Genomic DNA, 16,959 nt, shown 5'->3' with positions numbered 1-16,959 from the left:
GGAATCTGGTGGCAGATGGGATCCATTTGACTTCCCTTTTGCTGGGGTGAATGTGTTCTGGAAGTCATGGGACCCCTGCGTGGCAGGCAGGCAGGCAGGTAGGCAGGTAGGCAGGCCCAGGGCAGAGGCGGGGGCCTGGCTGTCAGCATTGGCTTACTCCGGAGTTAATCTCTTCAAGTGCAGATGGAATCACGGAGGAGGCTGCTCAGTAACGCCAGTAGTCCTCGGAGGCGGCCGTGTTACTGACACCCTGTCTGAGGGTCAGACACTAATGATGGGTATTCTTGTCACGAGGGCTGCGTCCTGAGTGGGGTCTGAATGTGCCAGGTGAAGCTGCTGCTCAATTCTGGCTGTCTCATCCCCCGTCCTCTGCTTTCCCCGATGACGGGTCCGTCTTGCTGCTCCCACTTGCCCGAGGGGGCGGGTGGGGCACCTTGTTGATAAGGACAGGGAGATGAACTTACCCAAATCCTCTCTGTCATAGTGGTAAAGCTGGAATGTGAACCCAGATTTCCCAGAAGAACTCTGGTACTCCTACTTTCCAACAAAAAAGTAAAGTTTAAGTTGTTCTACAGAATAGATGAATATACAGCATACACCTAGTGCAGCTTTAAAATTGTATGGCCCATCTCACATAATGCTTTCCTTTATGGTTTTTAAAAGCAGGGAGACCTCTTTAAACTGTTCAGTAATGGGGACCCAGGTTTTAAGGTGCTCCTGTGATTGTCAGAGAGCGGAACATTGAAACACAGCTCTCCAGATTGCTGATTGGCGATAATCAATGAAGGATCAGTGTTGACTTGTGCCATAGAAAGTTGAATTATAATACGATACTTGTATCTGGCCATTTGTCTTCAAAGCCACCTTTGTAGTAGAGGTAAGGAGTGTTGTGGAGAAGCTCTCAGTACGCGGAGCATGAAACAGGGAAAAGGGGATTTAAGTCAGGGTTGGTAACAGTCGCACAGATGTGACAGTGTGAGCCACGCCTGCCCAGTGGCTAGTTTCAGATAGTCAACCTCAAGGGGGCATTTAAAAATTACATAAGTAAAAATAAGAAGGAAGGTCTAAGATAGATTTCTCTTGGTGTGGGAAAATAGACCGTATAATGTACTTTAATCTCTGTAGGTCATGTTTCTCTCTTATTTTGTCTTCACAGTATTTTTTACTATCTGAAATTATTCACTTTATTTTCTGTGTCCCTGCACTAGAACACACTCCAAGAGCAGGAGCCTTGTCTGTGCTCAGTGCCCGGTGCCTGACCCAGGAAAGGTGTTCAGTAAACAGTGAACATATGCTAAATAAGATTTTATTTATTTGAGAGAGAGAGAGAGCACAAGCAGGGGGAGGTACAGAGGGAGAAGCAGGCTCCCCGCCGAGCAGGGCGCCCGATGCGGTGCTCGATCCCAGCACCCTGGGATCATGACCTGAGCCGAAGGCTCAGCCTAATGACTGAGCCACCCAGGCGTCCCTGAACAGATGCTAAATAAACCTTAACTTTTCTTTCTTTCTTCCTTTCTTCCTTTCTTCCTTCCTTCCTTTCTTTCTTTCTTTCTTTTTTTTTTTTTGTGGTATTTCTGTGTGTCGTGCTCCTCTCTCTTGGTGTCTGCCCAAGCATGAGCCTTAGTCTCTTGGAAGTACATTTTTGGGGCTTTTCCAGGAATAAAGAAACACTTTACATACTTGTACAGTTTCTTGATGCTTTAAGGTTGAGTTTAGCAACAGTATAATTTATAGACGCTAGTTTTTGTTCGGTAATAAAATGCTGTTCCTCATTTTGCCAGGTGCCTTTTCTCTTTTCCCTCAGCCACCTGCCCTCAAGCTGGCTGCCTCGGAGCTTTTAAATGTCCCCAGATGTCCCAAAGGCTGGGCCGCACGTCTGACTAGTGACGTCGGAACCCCTGGGATGGGCCCAGACTTCACAGTGGGCGGTAAAGTTTCTGGCGACCACAGTGTGTGCCTGGGGCTGGGCACTGCTCCTCCAGTGGTCTGTTCCGTGTTGGCTTTTGTTGAGCTGAAGCCTTCTGTTCCTCCCCTCTCTCCATCTGATGCCCAGTAGCAGTGCCCTTTGAGAAAGTTGCAGGCAGCAGGCGATACTTGGGCTTTGAGCAGCTCGAAATTGATGTTGCCAGTTGAATCAGCCTGCCAGTGGGGAGCTCAGTCCAGCCATGGGGAGTAACCAACACCCTTGAGACCAGCTCACTCGGCCCACCTCTCCAGCACTACCTGGTAAGCCCAGTGTGGATGTCAACTAAGAAACGGCTGGGTTTTTTCATTATAAAAGTACTATGTAGAAAGTAGACAAAGAAGACAAATACCCTGTAATCTTATTCCACAAAGACAGCTGTCCTTTCCGTGTTGGTGTATGTCCTTTTGGACTTTTTTCCAACCATCTTCTTTTCCAGGATTGCATACTCATTAATGCAACTTTGCATCCCTGCTTTTTTGTCTCATGACGCTGTAATAGGAGCGTTGTCTCCCTTCCTCCACCACCCTGTAAACATTTTAACAGCTGCACTCGACATTCCACTGGGTGGGGCTTCCTAGCTCATCCCAGCCTGATGCTGGACAAGCATTCCCTCCTCTTGCTCCCACCAAACAGTTCGGCCATTTTCGGTGCCAGGGTCCCACTCCCTGGGCCATGAGCACGGGAGGTTTCGAGCCCCTGGTTGTGCGGTTTCGTTGTGGTCACCTTTCTGTGGGCAAAGCACACAGGTTTATAATCTGGAAAAGAACCGAAGGCCAGATCAGGACCCACATCCCCAGAGGGCAGTCGCCCTGACAGATCTGGATCACACGTCTGAGTATTGTTACATGAAAACAGAACAAATCTCATGTTTCATATCGTGCAGACAATATGACAAGATACAAGTGACATTTTCAAAAACATTAAGTTGTTTTGTTTTTTTTTAAAGATTTTGTTTATTTGTCAGAGAGCACAAGCAGGGGGAGTGGCAGGCAGAGGAAGAAGCAGACTCCCTGCTGAGCCAGAAGCCCGATGTGGGACTCGATCCCAGAACCCTGAGATCATGACCTGAGCCGAAGGCAGATGCTTAACCTACTGAGCCACCCAGGCGTCCCCAAACATTAAGTTTTTTCACTTGCTCATTTTGTAAGTCCATGAGGGCTGGGGGCAGCGCTGAGTAGTGAGGGGCTCACAGTCAGCCACTGAGGCCCTGCCCTCGGTGGGCTTCCAGTGTAGGAGAGGCAGACATATCTAGGCTGCACCAGGTGTGGTGCCTGGGAGGGGGCTGGCAGGTGGTTCAGGGCGTCTGGCCATCCTGGTGGGACGGGGCGGGCTATTGGAGGGGTGGGCGGTCACCGCAAGGGTCCCTGTGCAGTGGTGGCGACAGGTTGCCCTTTAGCTGACTCCTTACTCGGGATTCCCATGAGAAATAATACGGTTAGGCTGTCTCATCTTTTCACCCAGCTTTCTATGTGCATTTTCCATGTCGCTACGTAGTTAGCCTTGGTTTTACAGGTTAACTCTTGGGCAGATTTCTTAACTTCAGCAAGTTTTAAGTCTTTTAATTGGTAACGTAGGGATAAGGGTAGTCTCTCCTGGATTATTGTGTAAATGACCTGTGTTGACATATGCTTGCACATAATTGCCTTGCACAAAGCAAATGCTCCATGATTGGATCACTTGATTGTTATGATCAGAGTTGTTGTTTTCAGGTTCTCACCAGTTTAAATAATGCTGCGGTAAACTTCAGGCAGAAAGCTTGCTTTTAAAAGGAGTCCTTAGATCAGTGTAGATTCGATGTCGTCTCCAATGTAGAGCGCCAGCAGTGGGATTAATAGAAAAGTGTGTGACCATCCTTCTGTCTCCTGAAACATTACTAATGCTTTCCTAACAGATTGCGCCCATTTGCAGTGCCCCCAGCTGTGGGTGACCGTTGACGGCCGCAGAACTTAACATGGGTACTGTAATTTTTTTTAAAGATTGTCACAAATTTATTTATTTTTTAAGATTTATTTATTTTAGAGACAGCGTGCGCACACAAGTGCGGGGGAGGGACAGAGGGAGAGAATCTCAAGCAGACTCCCCACTGAGTGCGGAGCCCGTTGTAGGGCTTGATCTCACAACCCCAAGATCATGACCTGATCCAAAATCAAGAGTCAGACACAACCGCCTGCACCACTCAGGCGCCCCAGATCATCACTGATTTAATAGATGGAAGGCACTACGAGAATACTCGTTTTAAAAAGAGAGAAATTCCAACTTTGTTGATGTTCACGCCTCACCCTGGGCTTGCTCACAAGTTTGGGTGCCAGTGTTCACTGACCTCTACTGGGACCAAGCAGGCTTCAGAGCCCCCGCCCCTCCCTCCCGAGCTCCTGCCTGGAGAGCTGTGGGCACCTGCAGCGCTCTACCCAGAGAGTGACTTTCACCTCGACAGCATGACAGAGCAGGAACGCTGGGGACCCCTGGGAAAACAGTAATGAGAAAGGATTGCTCCCAGCCCCACCTCTCAAGCTGGTGATCCAGGAATGGAGAGCGTTTAATCTGTAGCCCAAAGAGAACAGCACATACTTGCTCTTTTATTTCCAGACAGAGGATGGGCTTTGAATCATGCAGACAAATAAAAGGACTGCCTTTTGTCTCTGCTCCGCCCTCCCCCAGCTCAGTCCCCAGCCCGGCCTGGGGAGGAACGTGGCCATTGTTCTGGCTCTACCTCCTTCCGCCCTGGGTTTCAGCTTCCACCTCTGAACTGAGGTTGGCAGCACCACTGTCTCAGGGTGCTGGTAAGGAGCGAATGAAGTGTGCCCTTGGAGGTTATAGCCATTGCTGGTTTTCACTGGAGACTCAACTTGAAAATGACTCAGCTGGTGTTTGAACTCCTGCTCTGTGCCTGTAACGAAGCCGACGTGGCCCCTGCCTACGTGGAGCCTTGGGCCAGTCAGGTCAGGGAGATGGCCACACTGCAAACAGGTCCACAGTGTAGAATGCATAATACTGATTACAGAGAGGCGGACGAAGGCCACCTGCTCTAGGTGCCAGGGGTGGGGGAAATCGAGCCAGCCAGAGTCCTAACGGCGTGATCGGGGAAGATGTGCTTGAGAAGGCGGCGTCAGAGCTCACACTTTGGATGAGGAGTTTCTTCTTTCCAATTTAGGGAACAGCAGGAGGGGAACAGAGGCAGGAAGGAGCTGGAGGCTTCTAGGAACAGAGCGGAGACTGGCCGGCTGCGGTACCTGGGAAGAGGTTGGGCTCGTGAGCAGCCTCGGGGAGTAAAGTCAGTCCTGGAGCTGAGGGGCCGTGATTCCTTGCCCTGCGTGACAAGGATACCCACGTCAGTGTGTGCAGGCAGGTGGTGGGAAGACCCGGAGGTTGCACGGGGAAAGGCTTTGACCAGGCAGCGTAGAACAACAGAAACAGGTTGTCTCCCCCGTCTGGAGGCCAGAGGTCCAAGATCAAAGCGTCTCCAGGCCCACATTCCCTCTGAAACCTGTAGGGGAGAATTCTTACTTGCCTTTTCCTAGCTTCTGTTGGTGGCTGCAGTCCTTGGTGTCCCTTGGCCTAGCAGCTGCAGCACCCCAGCCCCAGCCCCCCGCCCCCCATCATACGCGGTGTCCCCTTGCGCGCATGCGTGTGGGGTGTGTGTGTGTGTGTGTGTGTGTGCGCGCGCGTGTGTGTGCGTGTGCGTGCACGTGTGCGCATGCATGTGCACCTGTGGCTCTTCCCCTTCTTCTAAGGATACCAGCCATATTGGATTTAGGGCCCATCCTGCTTCAAGATGATCTCATCTTAGCTCGTTACATCTGCAGTGACCCTGTTTCCAAAGAAGGTCATGTTCTGAGCTACGGGTAGTCAGGACCTCACCAGGACATCCTGAGGGACACAGCTCTGCCCTCAGCACCTACACTGAGTACTGAGTCTGCCCCTTGGCGGCAGCCGCATCACACACTAAGGCCTGCTTCGGTTGTGAGCTGTGGGCCGGGCTGGGCAGCGTCACACGTACTCTCCTGCGGCCTCAGGCTGGATGGTCCGGAGCATTTTCAAGTATAAGAGAATCTCAGTGAAATGTATCCTGAGTCCAGCCACTGCTCACCTCCTGCAAAGCTACCATCCCGGCTGGCCCATGGTCCCACCATTGCTCCCTGGGACCAGCCAGATCGCATCAGGGCTCTGCTTAGACCCACACCTGCCAAAGCCCCTCCAAGGGCCCCCAGAACCACCTTGGTTCTTCCATCGTGGCCCTTTGGGCACCCTCGGCCTTTACCAGCCTCAGAGCCTCTGCCCCCTCCGCCCCCCCACCGAGTAAAGCTCCCACCCATCTCAGCCTGGCCTCCTTCTCCGACCCAGGCATCTGCTCCAGTAGCTCAGAATGGCCTGCCCTGACCTCTGAAAAGAGAGACCCAGCTCTCCTCTGCCCTGGGGCCCCCCTCCCCCTGCTTTCTTTATTCCCACATCGTCTCTCCTCAGACCTTGGGCAGGTCACTTTACCTCTGAGCCTCAGCCCTGGTCTGTAAGTTGGACTGAGGGGTTCATTGAGATACTAGTGAGAGTTGTAGGAGTATCACGTGCCAGGCGCTGGCCTAAGTGCTTTTCACAGGTTAGCCCATTGGGTGCCTCACCAACCCTAGGAGGCAGGTACTCTGTCTCCATTTTGCAGATGAGAAAACCGAGTCTCAGAGGATTCCCTGCCTAGGCTGAGGTCGCGTGTTGAGAAGTGGCAGAGCCCAGATCTGAGCACAGCCATCTAGATCGGCTTTCCGTGCTGGGCTGCGTCTCCTGTGGAAAACGCTCAGCCCAGGTCAGGCCACAGGAACGAGACACAGCACGTACAGCAGGGGATAGACGTGCTTCCCCCGGGGGTAAGTGTCGGAAGCGCGCGCCCACGCATATCCACACGGAGTAGGCATTCAGCGGTTTTCTGGGTAGAATCACAAGAAAATGTCAACAGCTGTTTCCTCTGGGGAGAGGAATGGGGGCAGGATGAGAGGTGTGGCTCCTACTTCCTTTTATGCTGTAGTGTTTTAAAAATAAGTTATGGGCATCATCACATTCCCCCCCCCAGATACTCAGTGTGTCTCTCTTCCTGAAGGGGAGTGTCGGTGCCTCTTACCCCACCTCTCAAAACCCACAGCACCAACATCATCCAGTACCCAGTCCATATTCAAGTCTCATCAGTTGTCCCCAACACGTGTTGTAGCTGATCTGTCTAAACCGAGACCCCCCCTGCCCCGAGGACCACAGGTTGCATCTGATCATCGTGTCCCTTTGGTCTGTCTGTAGCAGATGCTCTTTTTCTTGTGACCTTAAAATCCTAAGAGACTGGGCCGGTTGTCCCATAGAGCGTCCCTCGGTCTGGGTTTGTCTACTACATTGTGCAGTGTTCGGCTCAGTCCCCGCCCTATCATTCTGTGAACCGGGAATCAATCTAGAGTCTAGATTGGAATCAAATCAGAGATTTTGCCCAAACTGAACTGTCCTGGGAGGTGGGTGATGTCATGTGACAGGCAGAGGGTGGCCACAGCATGAGGGGCTATGGTTTGTCCCTCTGTTGTGAAGTCACACACACACACACACACACACACACACACACACACACACACACACACAGCCTTTGGCCTGAAAGTGATCTGACTGGTGGTACTGGATGCACTTCTCATCTTGTACCTTTTTGGCTTTTCCAACCATGTATTTATATTTTTTCTCTTTTAATGTTACCTGGGCTGATCTGAACTTACTGTGTCATAATTTACCTCCTTTGACTGAAAGCAGTCTTTCCTGCCCCTCCCTGTGAGGAGGTAAGATGAAGATCCTGGAGGGTCTTCTGTGGGAACAGGCTTCGGAGCCTCAGCTCTGGCCAGGCTGCTGGGTGGGGGTGGCCGAGGTTTCATTGCTGGCTCAGGAAGTGGCCCATGGAACCACAGGAAGATGTCACCGCATTGAGAAAGATCCAGTAAGCACTTCGCTGCAGTTCAGTAATGAGGAAGGAACTTAGCTGGCCGGGGAACCGGTCACTGGAGGGCGGAAGCTGGCCCTGGGGTTCAGTGTCCACTCCCTAGCTCCTCCCTCAAAGGACCGTGGCCCCGGTCCCGTTCTCATGGCGGCCTGGGAAGGGCCAGGGTACGACAGGATATGTATTTACGGCTTCTGCTGTGTGAGGTGGAGACTGGGAGTGCCAGCCAGCTCCAGCCCCTAGGTCGTCTGGTGGTCATGGAATGGAACAGAGAGCAGTGACCTGGGGAAAGGCACATTTTCCGGGGAGAGCCAACTGTGTGTTGGGCACCCCTGACCCCTGCCACAGACCCCATTTGTCTCCGTTTCACAGATGTGGATACAAAAGCCCGGAGAAGTCAGGCTATTTGCGCGTGGTCTCCCTGCTAGTAAGTGGCAGGGATGGGATTTGAACCCTGGCATGCCTGTACACCAACAGGCCCAGGGTTGTAAATGGTGGCAGCAGTGTTTAGAACCAGATGGGGTCTTCTCGGGCCCCCGAGGTGTCCACTGTGCCTTGTGCGCCCGGCATCGATTTGCCGGGGACCCGTGGAGACCAGGTGCTCACCTTGTGTGGGGCTCACGGACCAGAGAGCTTTAATAGAAGTCACGCTCGTCACCATGTAGAGCCCTTTGCCCGTCACGTTGTGTCCCACAGTGTCTCTTGCCTTTATTTATTTATTTTTTAAAGATTTTATTTATTTATTTGAGAGAGAGAATGAGAGACAGAGAGCATGAGAGGGAGGAGGGTCAGAGGGAGAAGCAGACTCCCCGCTGAGCAGGGAGCCCGATGTGGGACTCGATCCCGGGACTCCAGGATCATGACCTGAGCCGAAGGCAGTCGCTTAACCAACTGAGCCACCCAGGCGCCCTGTCTCTTCCCTTTAATCGATGTGATTGCAGATGCTGCATAAGTGCTTTCTAGGAAAATAGCGAAACAGCCTGAGAAGTGATTTCCTATTTTCCTCTTACCTTGACTGCTTTGATTTCTTCTTCCACAATGGCCGGAGGTTGGCCAACTGAAGCATCTTTGTTAGAAAATCTTTCAGCCTTTGCTTTAGGAGCACATTTGGGGAACAGGTCCTTCCCGAAGCCCGGGGTGTGGGCATGCCCACTCGGCCCGGCACTCTCCCGGTGGGGGGTGTGTGTGTGTGGCGTGAATGCCAGACTCTCTCATTTCTCTGCAGGGGGAGGTGTTTCTTGGTCTTCCTCTTAGCCTGTATTTGGAGGGAAAAGTTGGTTTTTATAGGCCTCCTCTTCAACCTTTCCCCTGGGCTTTCTCAGCCAGGTTGACAGGCCAGAAGGGTTAAAATTGAGGCCTTAGCCAATGTTTCCAATTCTCGGCCACAGCAAGCCAGAACTTTGAGTTCCTCCAGGTGGGATCTGTATACAAAAAGACATCTTAGTGGTAGGAAAAGGGTGATGGAGCATTTGCTGCTTCGCTGGTGATGAGCCTACACTAACGGTTCCTAGTCTTCCATCCAGAAGGTGGCGGGTGGGAAAGCTCTCTCTCGGGCACGTGGCGTTTTCCAGGGGTCCCTGTGAAACCTGGGGACCTGCAGCCTCTCCAAGCTGGGCCAGGCTCAGGTGGTCCCAAGGGTGCATTCAGGCCCGTCTGTGTTCACTGTCATGTACGTGGGCACAGGGGGCCCTTTGTGGGGCTGAGCTGCTGTCACTAAGTCAAGAATGTCTCTGCTGGACTCATCCCTCGCAGTGGAGACCGCTGTGTGCAACTCAGCTGATAGTCGGGGCCGGTGGCTGTGAATTCTGCCATCTGCGGAACTGACAGCTGTACATCCGTTGACAAAAACCACAGCATTTAGGGGAATACCCTTTGTCTTTAATTTCCACATTGATGTGGTAAGCTCTTTCTGTATGTGGTGGCTATGCATGATGCGACCAATGTCAGTATGGCAGACAGGGACATGTACATTTGCATCCGAAGCCAGTGTGGCCTTGCAGATGTGCCGAAAGGCTCACAGGACAAGGGAGGCTCCTTTCTCTAGAAGGTCCCTGTTCAGAGCCCTGTCACATTCATCCCCGGCCAGACTGAATCAGGCCTTGTGGCGGAGCCGCCAAGTGGCAGCTTCCCCTGCCAGGAGGAGCCAAGATGGGGCTCCTTTTTCAGAGCCCTTTCTCGGGGTGTGGGATGGGATATAGGTCTTCTTTATGTGCCCCCCAATTCCGTGTGGTAGTGAATGAAGGGTGCCGAGTGTGCTGTGTTCGTTATAAACAGAGGGTTCTGTGAAGCGAGCTTCCGAGATTATCGGGAAGGCGGCTGGGAACAGGCAGCCCGAGTGGCCAGGGATCTGTGTGGGAACCACAGTCAGCTGAGAAGAGGCCTCCAGAACCGTTCCCCGAATCTGTGCGGCTTCTTTAGTCTCCAGCAAATCTGGGTGGTGACACCTTTGCTTCTGGAGTACAAGAAAGCTCAGGCAGAGATCTAAGCACTGTCACTGGCGTAGGGGAGGCTTCGCACAAAACCAGCAATAACAAAAAATGTACTTTTGTCTTGGTATGTTGTTAATGAATCCCATTATTAAGGCAGACTTGACATTTTCTTACCTTCTAGCTGTATTTTTAAAACAAATACTCTGGGAAAGATAAATGTGATATAACTAGGCTGGGATTCAACTTGACCAACTGACCGACCTTCCTTCCTTCCTTTCTCTTTCCTTCTTTCTTTTCTATTTTTTATTTTATTTTATTTTATTTTATTTTATTTATTATTTTATTTTATTTTATTTTATTTCTTCCTTTCTTTTTTCTCTTTTTCTTCCTTTTTCTTTTTCTTTCTTCTCCTTCCTTCCTTCCTCCCTTCGATCTTTGTCTTGTTCGAGTAGATGTGAGGCAGTTGGTTGCTGGCTTTTTTTTCCCCTAGTCTTTTGAGATGACAGTAAATCACAGCATGACACAGGACTGTTCCAAATGAACTCTTAACAGCTGTGTGTTTTGTGTGTTTGTCAAAAAAATTGTGTGACAGAGCATTGCCTTTTAGTCTCTCCTGCCCTGCCCCGCCCTCGGCCTCTTGCAGCTTTGCCTGGTTCTTCTGTTACCCTAACTATATCTAGTCCTCTTACCATGTTTTGTTCACGGTAGCCAGAGCCTAGCCAACTAGAAATCTCATCTTTCAGGAATCATTCCTGACCTTATTTACTTTCTCCCAAAGAGGCAATCCTAAGAAGCAAGTTCAGATTGGAGTTTTAGGCGGGAACAGCATTTGCGTTGGTGAGGCTTGATGGTTGTTGGGTTTGCTGAAGTGGACATAATGAGAGAAGGAAGAAAACTGATACACAATTAGAGCATTTTCGAGCAACTGCCCATCCACCATGAAACTGAATTCTCCATCTGTCTGTCTGTCCATCCATCTGTGCATGCTTCCATGCATCTGTCTATCCAGTGGGTATTTGCCATCCACTCTGCCAAACTTTGAGGATTGATGTGATGGTGAGAAGACGGGCGTGGACCCTCCTCAAGGAGCGTACCTTCTGGCACGTTCTACCAAAGTGCAGGAAAGGGGGGAGTGCTGTGGCGGGGTGGGGTTGCTGACCCAGCCCCCCGCGAGGAGGGCAGTCAAGCAGGACCAGGGCAGGGGAGCTGAGCTCTGAGAACCGAGGAGGTTGGCTGGGTGAGCTGAGGGAATGGCTTTCCCGGGAGGCCCAGAGGGAGGATGGAGTGGGGAACCCCATCGAAGGCAGTGGGGCCTGGCTTTGAGAATCTCAGAAAGCTGGGCACCCTCTTCCGGGGTGGAGGCAGAGGTGGCCCCATGCTCCCAAAGTTTTATGTCCGGTGTCTGGAGACACCCACACTCTCTGATACGCAGAACATCCCGATGGCCTTTGTAAGTGCCCGCATTTTCCGTCTGGGGAGGCCCAGCCCTGCGTGTGAATGCGTAGAGGCCTTTCCTGGAGTTTTGTTTTATCAGCCAGGAGTCCACGTCTCATGCCATCGGTAAAACTGTCTTTCCAGGAGCTGCTTACAAGTGCTGGTACTAGCTAACTGCTTACAGCAAAAAAAAAAAAAAAAAAGTTTTTCCCAAGTCAATGCACAGTTTTACGTAGAAAACGAAAATTTTGGGGGTTGCTGCAGAACCATTTGGGCTTCGTTTTCTGTGATCTTTACCACCATGAGATACAAAGTGAGACTCTTAAATGCTGGCGGGTGTCCCTAGTGAAGTTTTTGGTCCATAGATGCCCTGTGCTTGTGTGAGTGACGCTCTTTGATCCAGCTGTTCAGGGAGCAATACTTTTGATTTTGTAAAAAAAATACATACATATATTAGTTTCTCTCTTTGAAGCAGTGCCGCTCTGAAGCGAAGACAGAGGTTCTAATCCTCGCGAGGCTGGGCCTGTGGCCTTGCCCCCGAAGGCCTCTTGCCTTGATTGTGGCCGGCCACATGGCTTATGTCCCTGAGGATCCACGTTTGGCGTTACTGATTTTAACCTGGACATGTTCGCAGGCCTCTCCTGTACGGCGCCCACGTTGTCAGGCTTTGTGGGTGTGAGATGGGGACGAGGTGTGGTCTGACCGGGTAACCGTGAGCGTGAGCCTGTCCTGTGCATGCGGTGACTCTGCCTCCCCCCCCCCCCCCCCCCCCGCAGCCACTTCCCCGAGGGTGTCCTCCGAGCTGGAGCAGGCCCGGCCGCAGACGAGCGGAGAGGAAGAGCTACAGCTTCAGTTGGCACTTGCCATGAGCCGAGAAGTAGCTGAGCAGGTTGGTGCCAGGCAGGTGTGATTGCTCGCTGGGGGCTGGGGACGGGGGGGGGGGGGGGGGGGGGCGTGGGTCACAGGGGGGACGGTGACACTGGCCTCAGTGTTTCCGATGTGTTTCTCGAGATGGGACTTGGCGTTGCCACAGCAGTGTTCTCGCCCCCCACTGCCCCCCCCACCCTGGTCAGGGAGGGGGTCCTACACAGTTCCATTTAGGGAAGCTTTTGGTGGGCCAGTGGGTGAACTGGTCAGAGTGCCCCCCAGAAACACTTCTGTTGACACAGCTGCGTGTCATGGTCCCTTCGAACGAGCCTGGGTGTCCACAGCCCCCTCCGTGCAAGGCGTGTTGGGCTCAGCCCCGGGGGAAGGCAGTTTGTTAACACGGCTCAGGAGTATCTGAATGCTGAAAAACAAGGCTAGGAGGAAAAGCTGCAGGTAATGAGAGCCTTTATTATGTTTCAGTGACGGAAGTGTAGTTTTAATTTGTTTTCAGTTCCTGTTTTTCTCTACTTATCACGCATTACTTTAACATGGACCAGGAGGGAAAGGCGTGTTGGAAATGACCTTTCAAAGCTGTGTCCCTTTGGTCCTGGCGATCAGGTCTGTTCCCGCTGACCTTGGGTTAGGGAGTGTAGATGGAGTCCGCGAGCACAAGGCGCTCTGTCTCCTAGAAGTGATGTGCAGAGACAGAGATTAGGGGTATAGTGCAACAGAAGTGCAAAGGCGATTTACAGTCACTGTAACTGGAGACCTCCTAAAGCTTGACCGCGGTGGACAGCTTCAGTTTCAGCTCCCCTGTTCACAGTGGGAGAAGCACAGCGATTAGATCCGTCCCTGTGGGTGCCTGGCTCTGTCACGGACAGCCTGGGGAGAAGGGGCAAGGATGCAGGGGCAGAGGGCAGTTGGAGCCCGTGTCCGCTCATAACTCATCTCTGTGATTTATCATATTTATAATAAATAAAATACAAGGAACTTATTTCTATTTTGTGATGCTGTAAACGCTAGGACAGCCCAGTCTCCTGCATGTGGTGACTGTGCCTTAAAATAAATAAAAATTAGATACAGGTGACCCTTGAACAACCTGAGTTTTGGGCTGTGCGGCTCCACTTAAGTGTGGATTCTTGTCAATAAAAACGGTGCTGTAAATCCATTGCCCTTTTCTTAATTTATTTTTTTTTAAGATTTTTTTATTTATCTATTTGAGAGAGAGAGAGAATGAGAGATAGCACGAGAGGGAAGAGGGTCAGAGGGAGAAGCAGACTCCCTGCTGAGCAGGGAGCCCGATGTGGCACTCGATCCCGGGACTCCAGGATCATGACCTGAGCCGAAGGCAGTCGCTTAACCAACTGAGCCACCCAGGCGCCCGCCCTTTTCTTAATTTATTAATAACATTTTCTTCTCTCTAGCTTACTCTATTGTAAGAACACAGCATAATACACAGAATATGCCTTAAGCGATTTACTTAGGGTCCAGTCAGCAGTTGGCTTTTAGTCGTTAAATTTTTGAGGAGTCAAATTTATATGTGGATTGTGGGGGGGCTTGGTGCCCTTAACGCGCGTGTTGTTGGAGGGTCAACTGTATAGTGAATCGTTTCTGTTTGAAATCCTAGACACAAACACACAGTGATCGGTGATTTTCACCCTCTCCCTGATTCCTTTCTGGGCTCTCAGGCTTTTGTATTTTAGAAGGAGACGTATTGCTTCTATAGTTAGAATTATAAAGCCATTTTCATTTTAAGGTAAAAGCATTTTAGATTAAGTGTTCCCTTTCCCCAGCTTGGCAGTGCCTGTGCCTCCCCCCCATCTCCCCGGTGGGACCCCAAAACCAGGGAACCCACACAAGGTAGCGGGGTGGGGCAGACGTGAGCCCTCTGGGCTACACTCGCAGGACAGAAGAATAACTGTTTTACAGGTTGTTTTCCCATCTTCCTTTGCAATAATGCGTACTCTGATTTGCGCGTCCTGTTCCTGGCGCGTTGCTTTGTTCTGCACAGTGATGTCATTACAGTCCCATTGTCCTTCAGGAAGAACGCCTCAGGCGGGGTGACGACCTCAGATTACAGATGGCCCTAGAAGAAAGCCGAAGAGACACGGTTAAGGTTCCAAAAAAGAAGGAGGTAAGCGCCTCACCGGGGAAGGTTAGCCTTAGGACCGCTCCCACACCATGGTTGCCGAGTGTCCAAGCCTGACCCGCAGAGCAGGGCGCCTTCTCCGCCTTCTCGTATACTCCTTTGTGATGAGCACGAGTGAGGGGAGGACCTGATTGAAAACACCCCCACCTGTGCCCTTACTCCCGAGGCTCTCCCGAGACCAGCCTGAGAAAAGATGGGCACGGGTGAGGGGCCTCTGGACCAGGGCCTCAGTTTCCTCCCCTGTAAACGAGCACGGTGGTAGCCATGCGGTCAGGTGACTGTTCCATGAGCCAAGTGTCCCGTGCTTTGGGACAGATGCCTGGCACGGGGTAAGGCTCAGTAGTGCTGGGTTTCACTGCTGTCATCAGCCTTACCCTGCGCCAGGCTCCCAGCCTGGGGCCCGAGGTGACCAGGACATGGTTCTGCTCCCAGCAAGCTCTTCCGGTCACAAGATAGGCCCCCCCCCTCCCCTCACAGGGCCCGGGGTTCTGGTGGTCTCCCATGTCACGGTGCCACAGGATCCCTGACTGCAGCTCTGGTGGCTGTGGGAGCAGGAGGGCCGGGCAGGGCAGGCCCCGGGAGAGGGGGCCCTGGATGATGGCTGCCAGCTGGGTGGGTGGGGACAGCATTCTGGAGGGACGCTGCAGCCCCGGGCAAAGCCTGTGTTACCCTAGAAAGCCCTGGGGGCTGTTTGCAAGTGGGTGGGGCATTGGGCCCGAAGCAAACAGCTCCATGTGGGTGGAGCCTGGGCTGGAGTGGGAAGTGGTTAGTGGGGTAGTGGGCCGGGTGGGGTCGGAGGTGGGACGACATGGGGCCGCTCAGTTTCCCTTGGCCCCGTCCAGAGGGCTTCTCGTCCCAAGAGGCGCGGACAGTATTTATGGCTAACAGCTAACTCGTGGATATTTGCTCTAACTGTAGCAAAGTAAAACGTGTCCCCTTCTCTTTGTCTCAAAAGCATGGCTCCCACCCACAGCAGACCACTCTGTTGGATTTAATGGACGCCCTCCCCAGCTCAGGCCCTGCTGCCCAGAAAGCAGAGCCCTGGGGCCGGTCAGCCTCAGCTAACCAGACAAACCCTTGGGGCGGGCCGGCGGCCCCAGCCAGCACTTCAGACCCCTGGCCACCGTTCGGTAAATACCCGCCTCATTTGTCTCCCGTGCCTGCCTGCTGGATAGGGCCGAGCTTCCTGCTCTCTCACCTGGTGGAGGTGGGAGCGGGGCAGGTCTTTGGTGGTGGGTGCCCAGGATTACCCAGTCCCCGGATGTAACGTCCAGTCGGGTCCTCCTGAGGACTATGGTACGGTGCTTTCCTGTTTTGAATGGTTTTCTGCTTTGGTAGAGGGAAAGCTGACTTCCTCTCTGCTTCCCACACGCATCAGAAATGCCTTGTCCCTCCTCTGGGACATGTGTCCAGTCTCTTGGCCTCAGAATTGTACCCAGCACCCCAGGTTAAGAAACCGTAATACACAGCATGAAACCTCTCAATCAAGTTGCTGTAATTAGGCGTACCTGGAAATTAGGATGTGCGTACTATGATTGCTGATGAAAGGGTACATTTGCTGTAATTCTTATTTGTTATTGAAAGCAACAGTAAGTCCGTTTACTAGGTTAAGTGGATATTTTAAAGTTTAATGCCAAACGTAAGAGAATCTGTGGGAGGAGGCTTGCAACATGAGTGTGGGTAGAAATCTTGGGCATAGGGGTTTCCTGATTGCTGGACACGGGGCTTGGCCTGCGGGCTTGGTGATGGCTTCCAACCCAGCCTGCTGCTCTGGGAGGCTCCCTCTGGGTGCTCTGAGCCCTGCCAGCCACGGCTGATCTGTCTGGGAACTTGTAGTTGTATATTTTTTGGCAGCTTGCCTGTATCTCTTTGGGGTCTCTGTTTCCCCAAACTGGAACCATCTTTTGTATTCAGCTCGGTTCCCTGGATGTTTGCCGAAGTGTACCAAATGCCAGGCTCTGTCCTGCTATCCAGGGACTCCGACACAAACAGGTAATGGTCCTGCCTTCAAGGTCCTGGGCAGATGTGGGCAAGATGGGGATACCGGCGTCCTGGACGGGGCTTAGTTCAGGAGCCTGGTAGGCATGAGGCAGGCGTCTCGGAGCAATCTGCAAAGAAGAGCAGGAGGTGACCAGGCCAAGAAGAGGCAAGGGTGTTCCCAGCAGAAGGC

At 52.2% G+C, this 16,959-nt stretch overlaps 1 protein-coding gene across 5 annotated transcripts in view; it reads left to right on the top strand.

Moving 5' to 3' along the window:
• Window positions 1-16,959, top strand: part of EPN2 (epsin 2) — an 80,365-nt gene that overhangs the window by 42,130 nt on the left and 21,276 nt on the right. For 2 of the 5 annotated variants that reach the window (XM_035724536.1, XM_035724533.1), the window contains 3 exons: window positions 12,550-12,662; window positions 14,682-14,774; window positions 15,745-15,919. In XM_035724536.1, coding sequence (XP_035580429.1) covers window positions 12,550-12,662; window positions 14,682-14,774; window positions 15,745-15,919 — 381 coding nt within the window. Of the gene's footprint in view, window positions 1-12,549; window positions 12,678-14,681; window positions 14,775-15,744; window positions 15,920-16,703; window positions 16,782-16,959 lie in introns of all 5 variants that reach the window. The other 3 variants (XM_035724535.1, XM_035724534.1, XM_035724532.1) reach the window with 3 other exon arrangements.

The sequence above is a fragment of the Zalophus californianus genome, chromosome 16 (assembly GCF_009762305.2).
Source record: "Zalophus californianus isolate mZalCal1 chromosome 16, mZalCal1.pri.v2, whole genome shotgun sequence".
Classification (NCBI taxonomy): domain Eukaryota; kingdom Metazoa; phylum Chordata; class Mammalia; order Carnivora; family Otariidae; genus Zalophus; species Zalophus californianus.
The sequence above is the reverse complement of the archived record's forward strand: the minus strand, read 5'-3'. Positions and strand labels throughout refer to the sequence as shown.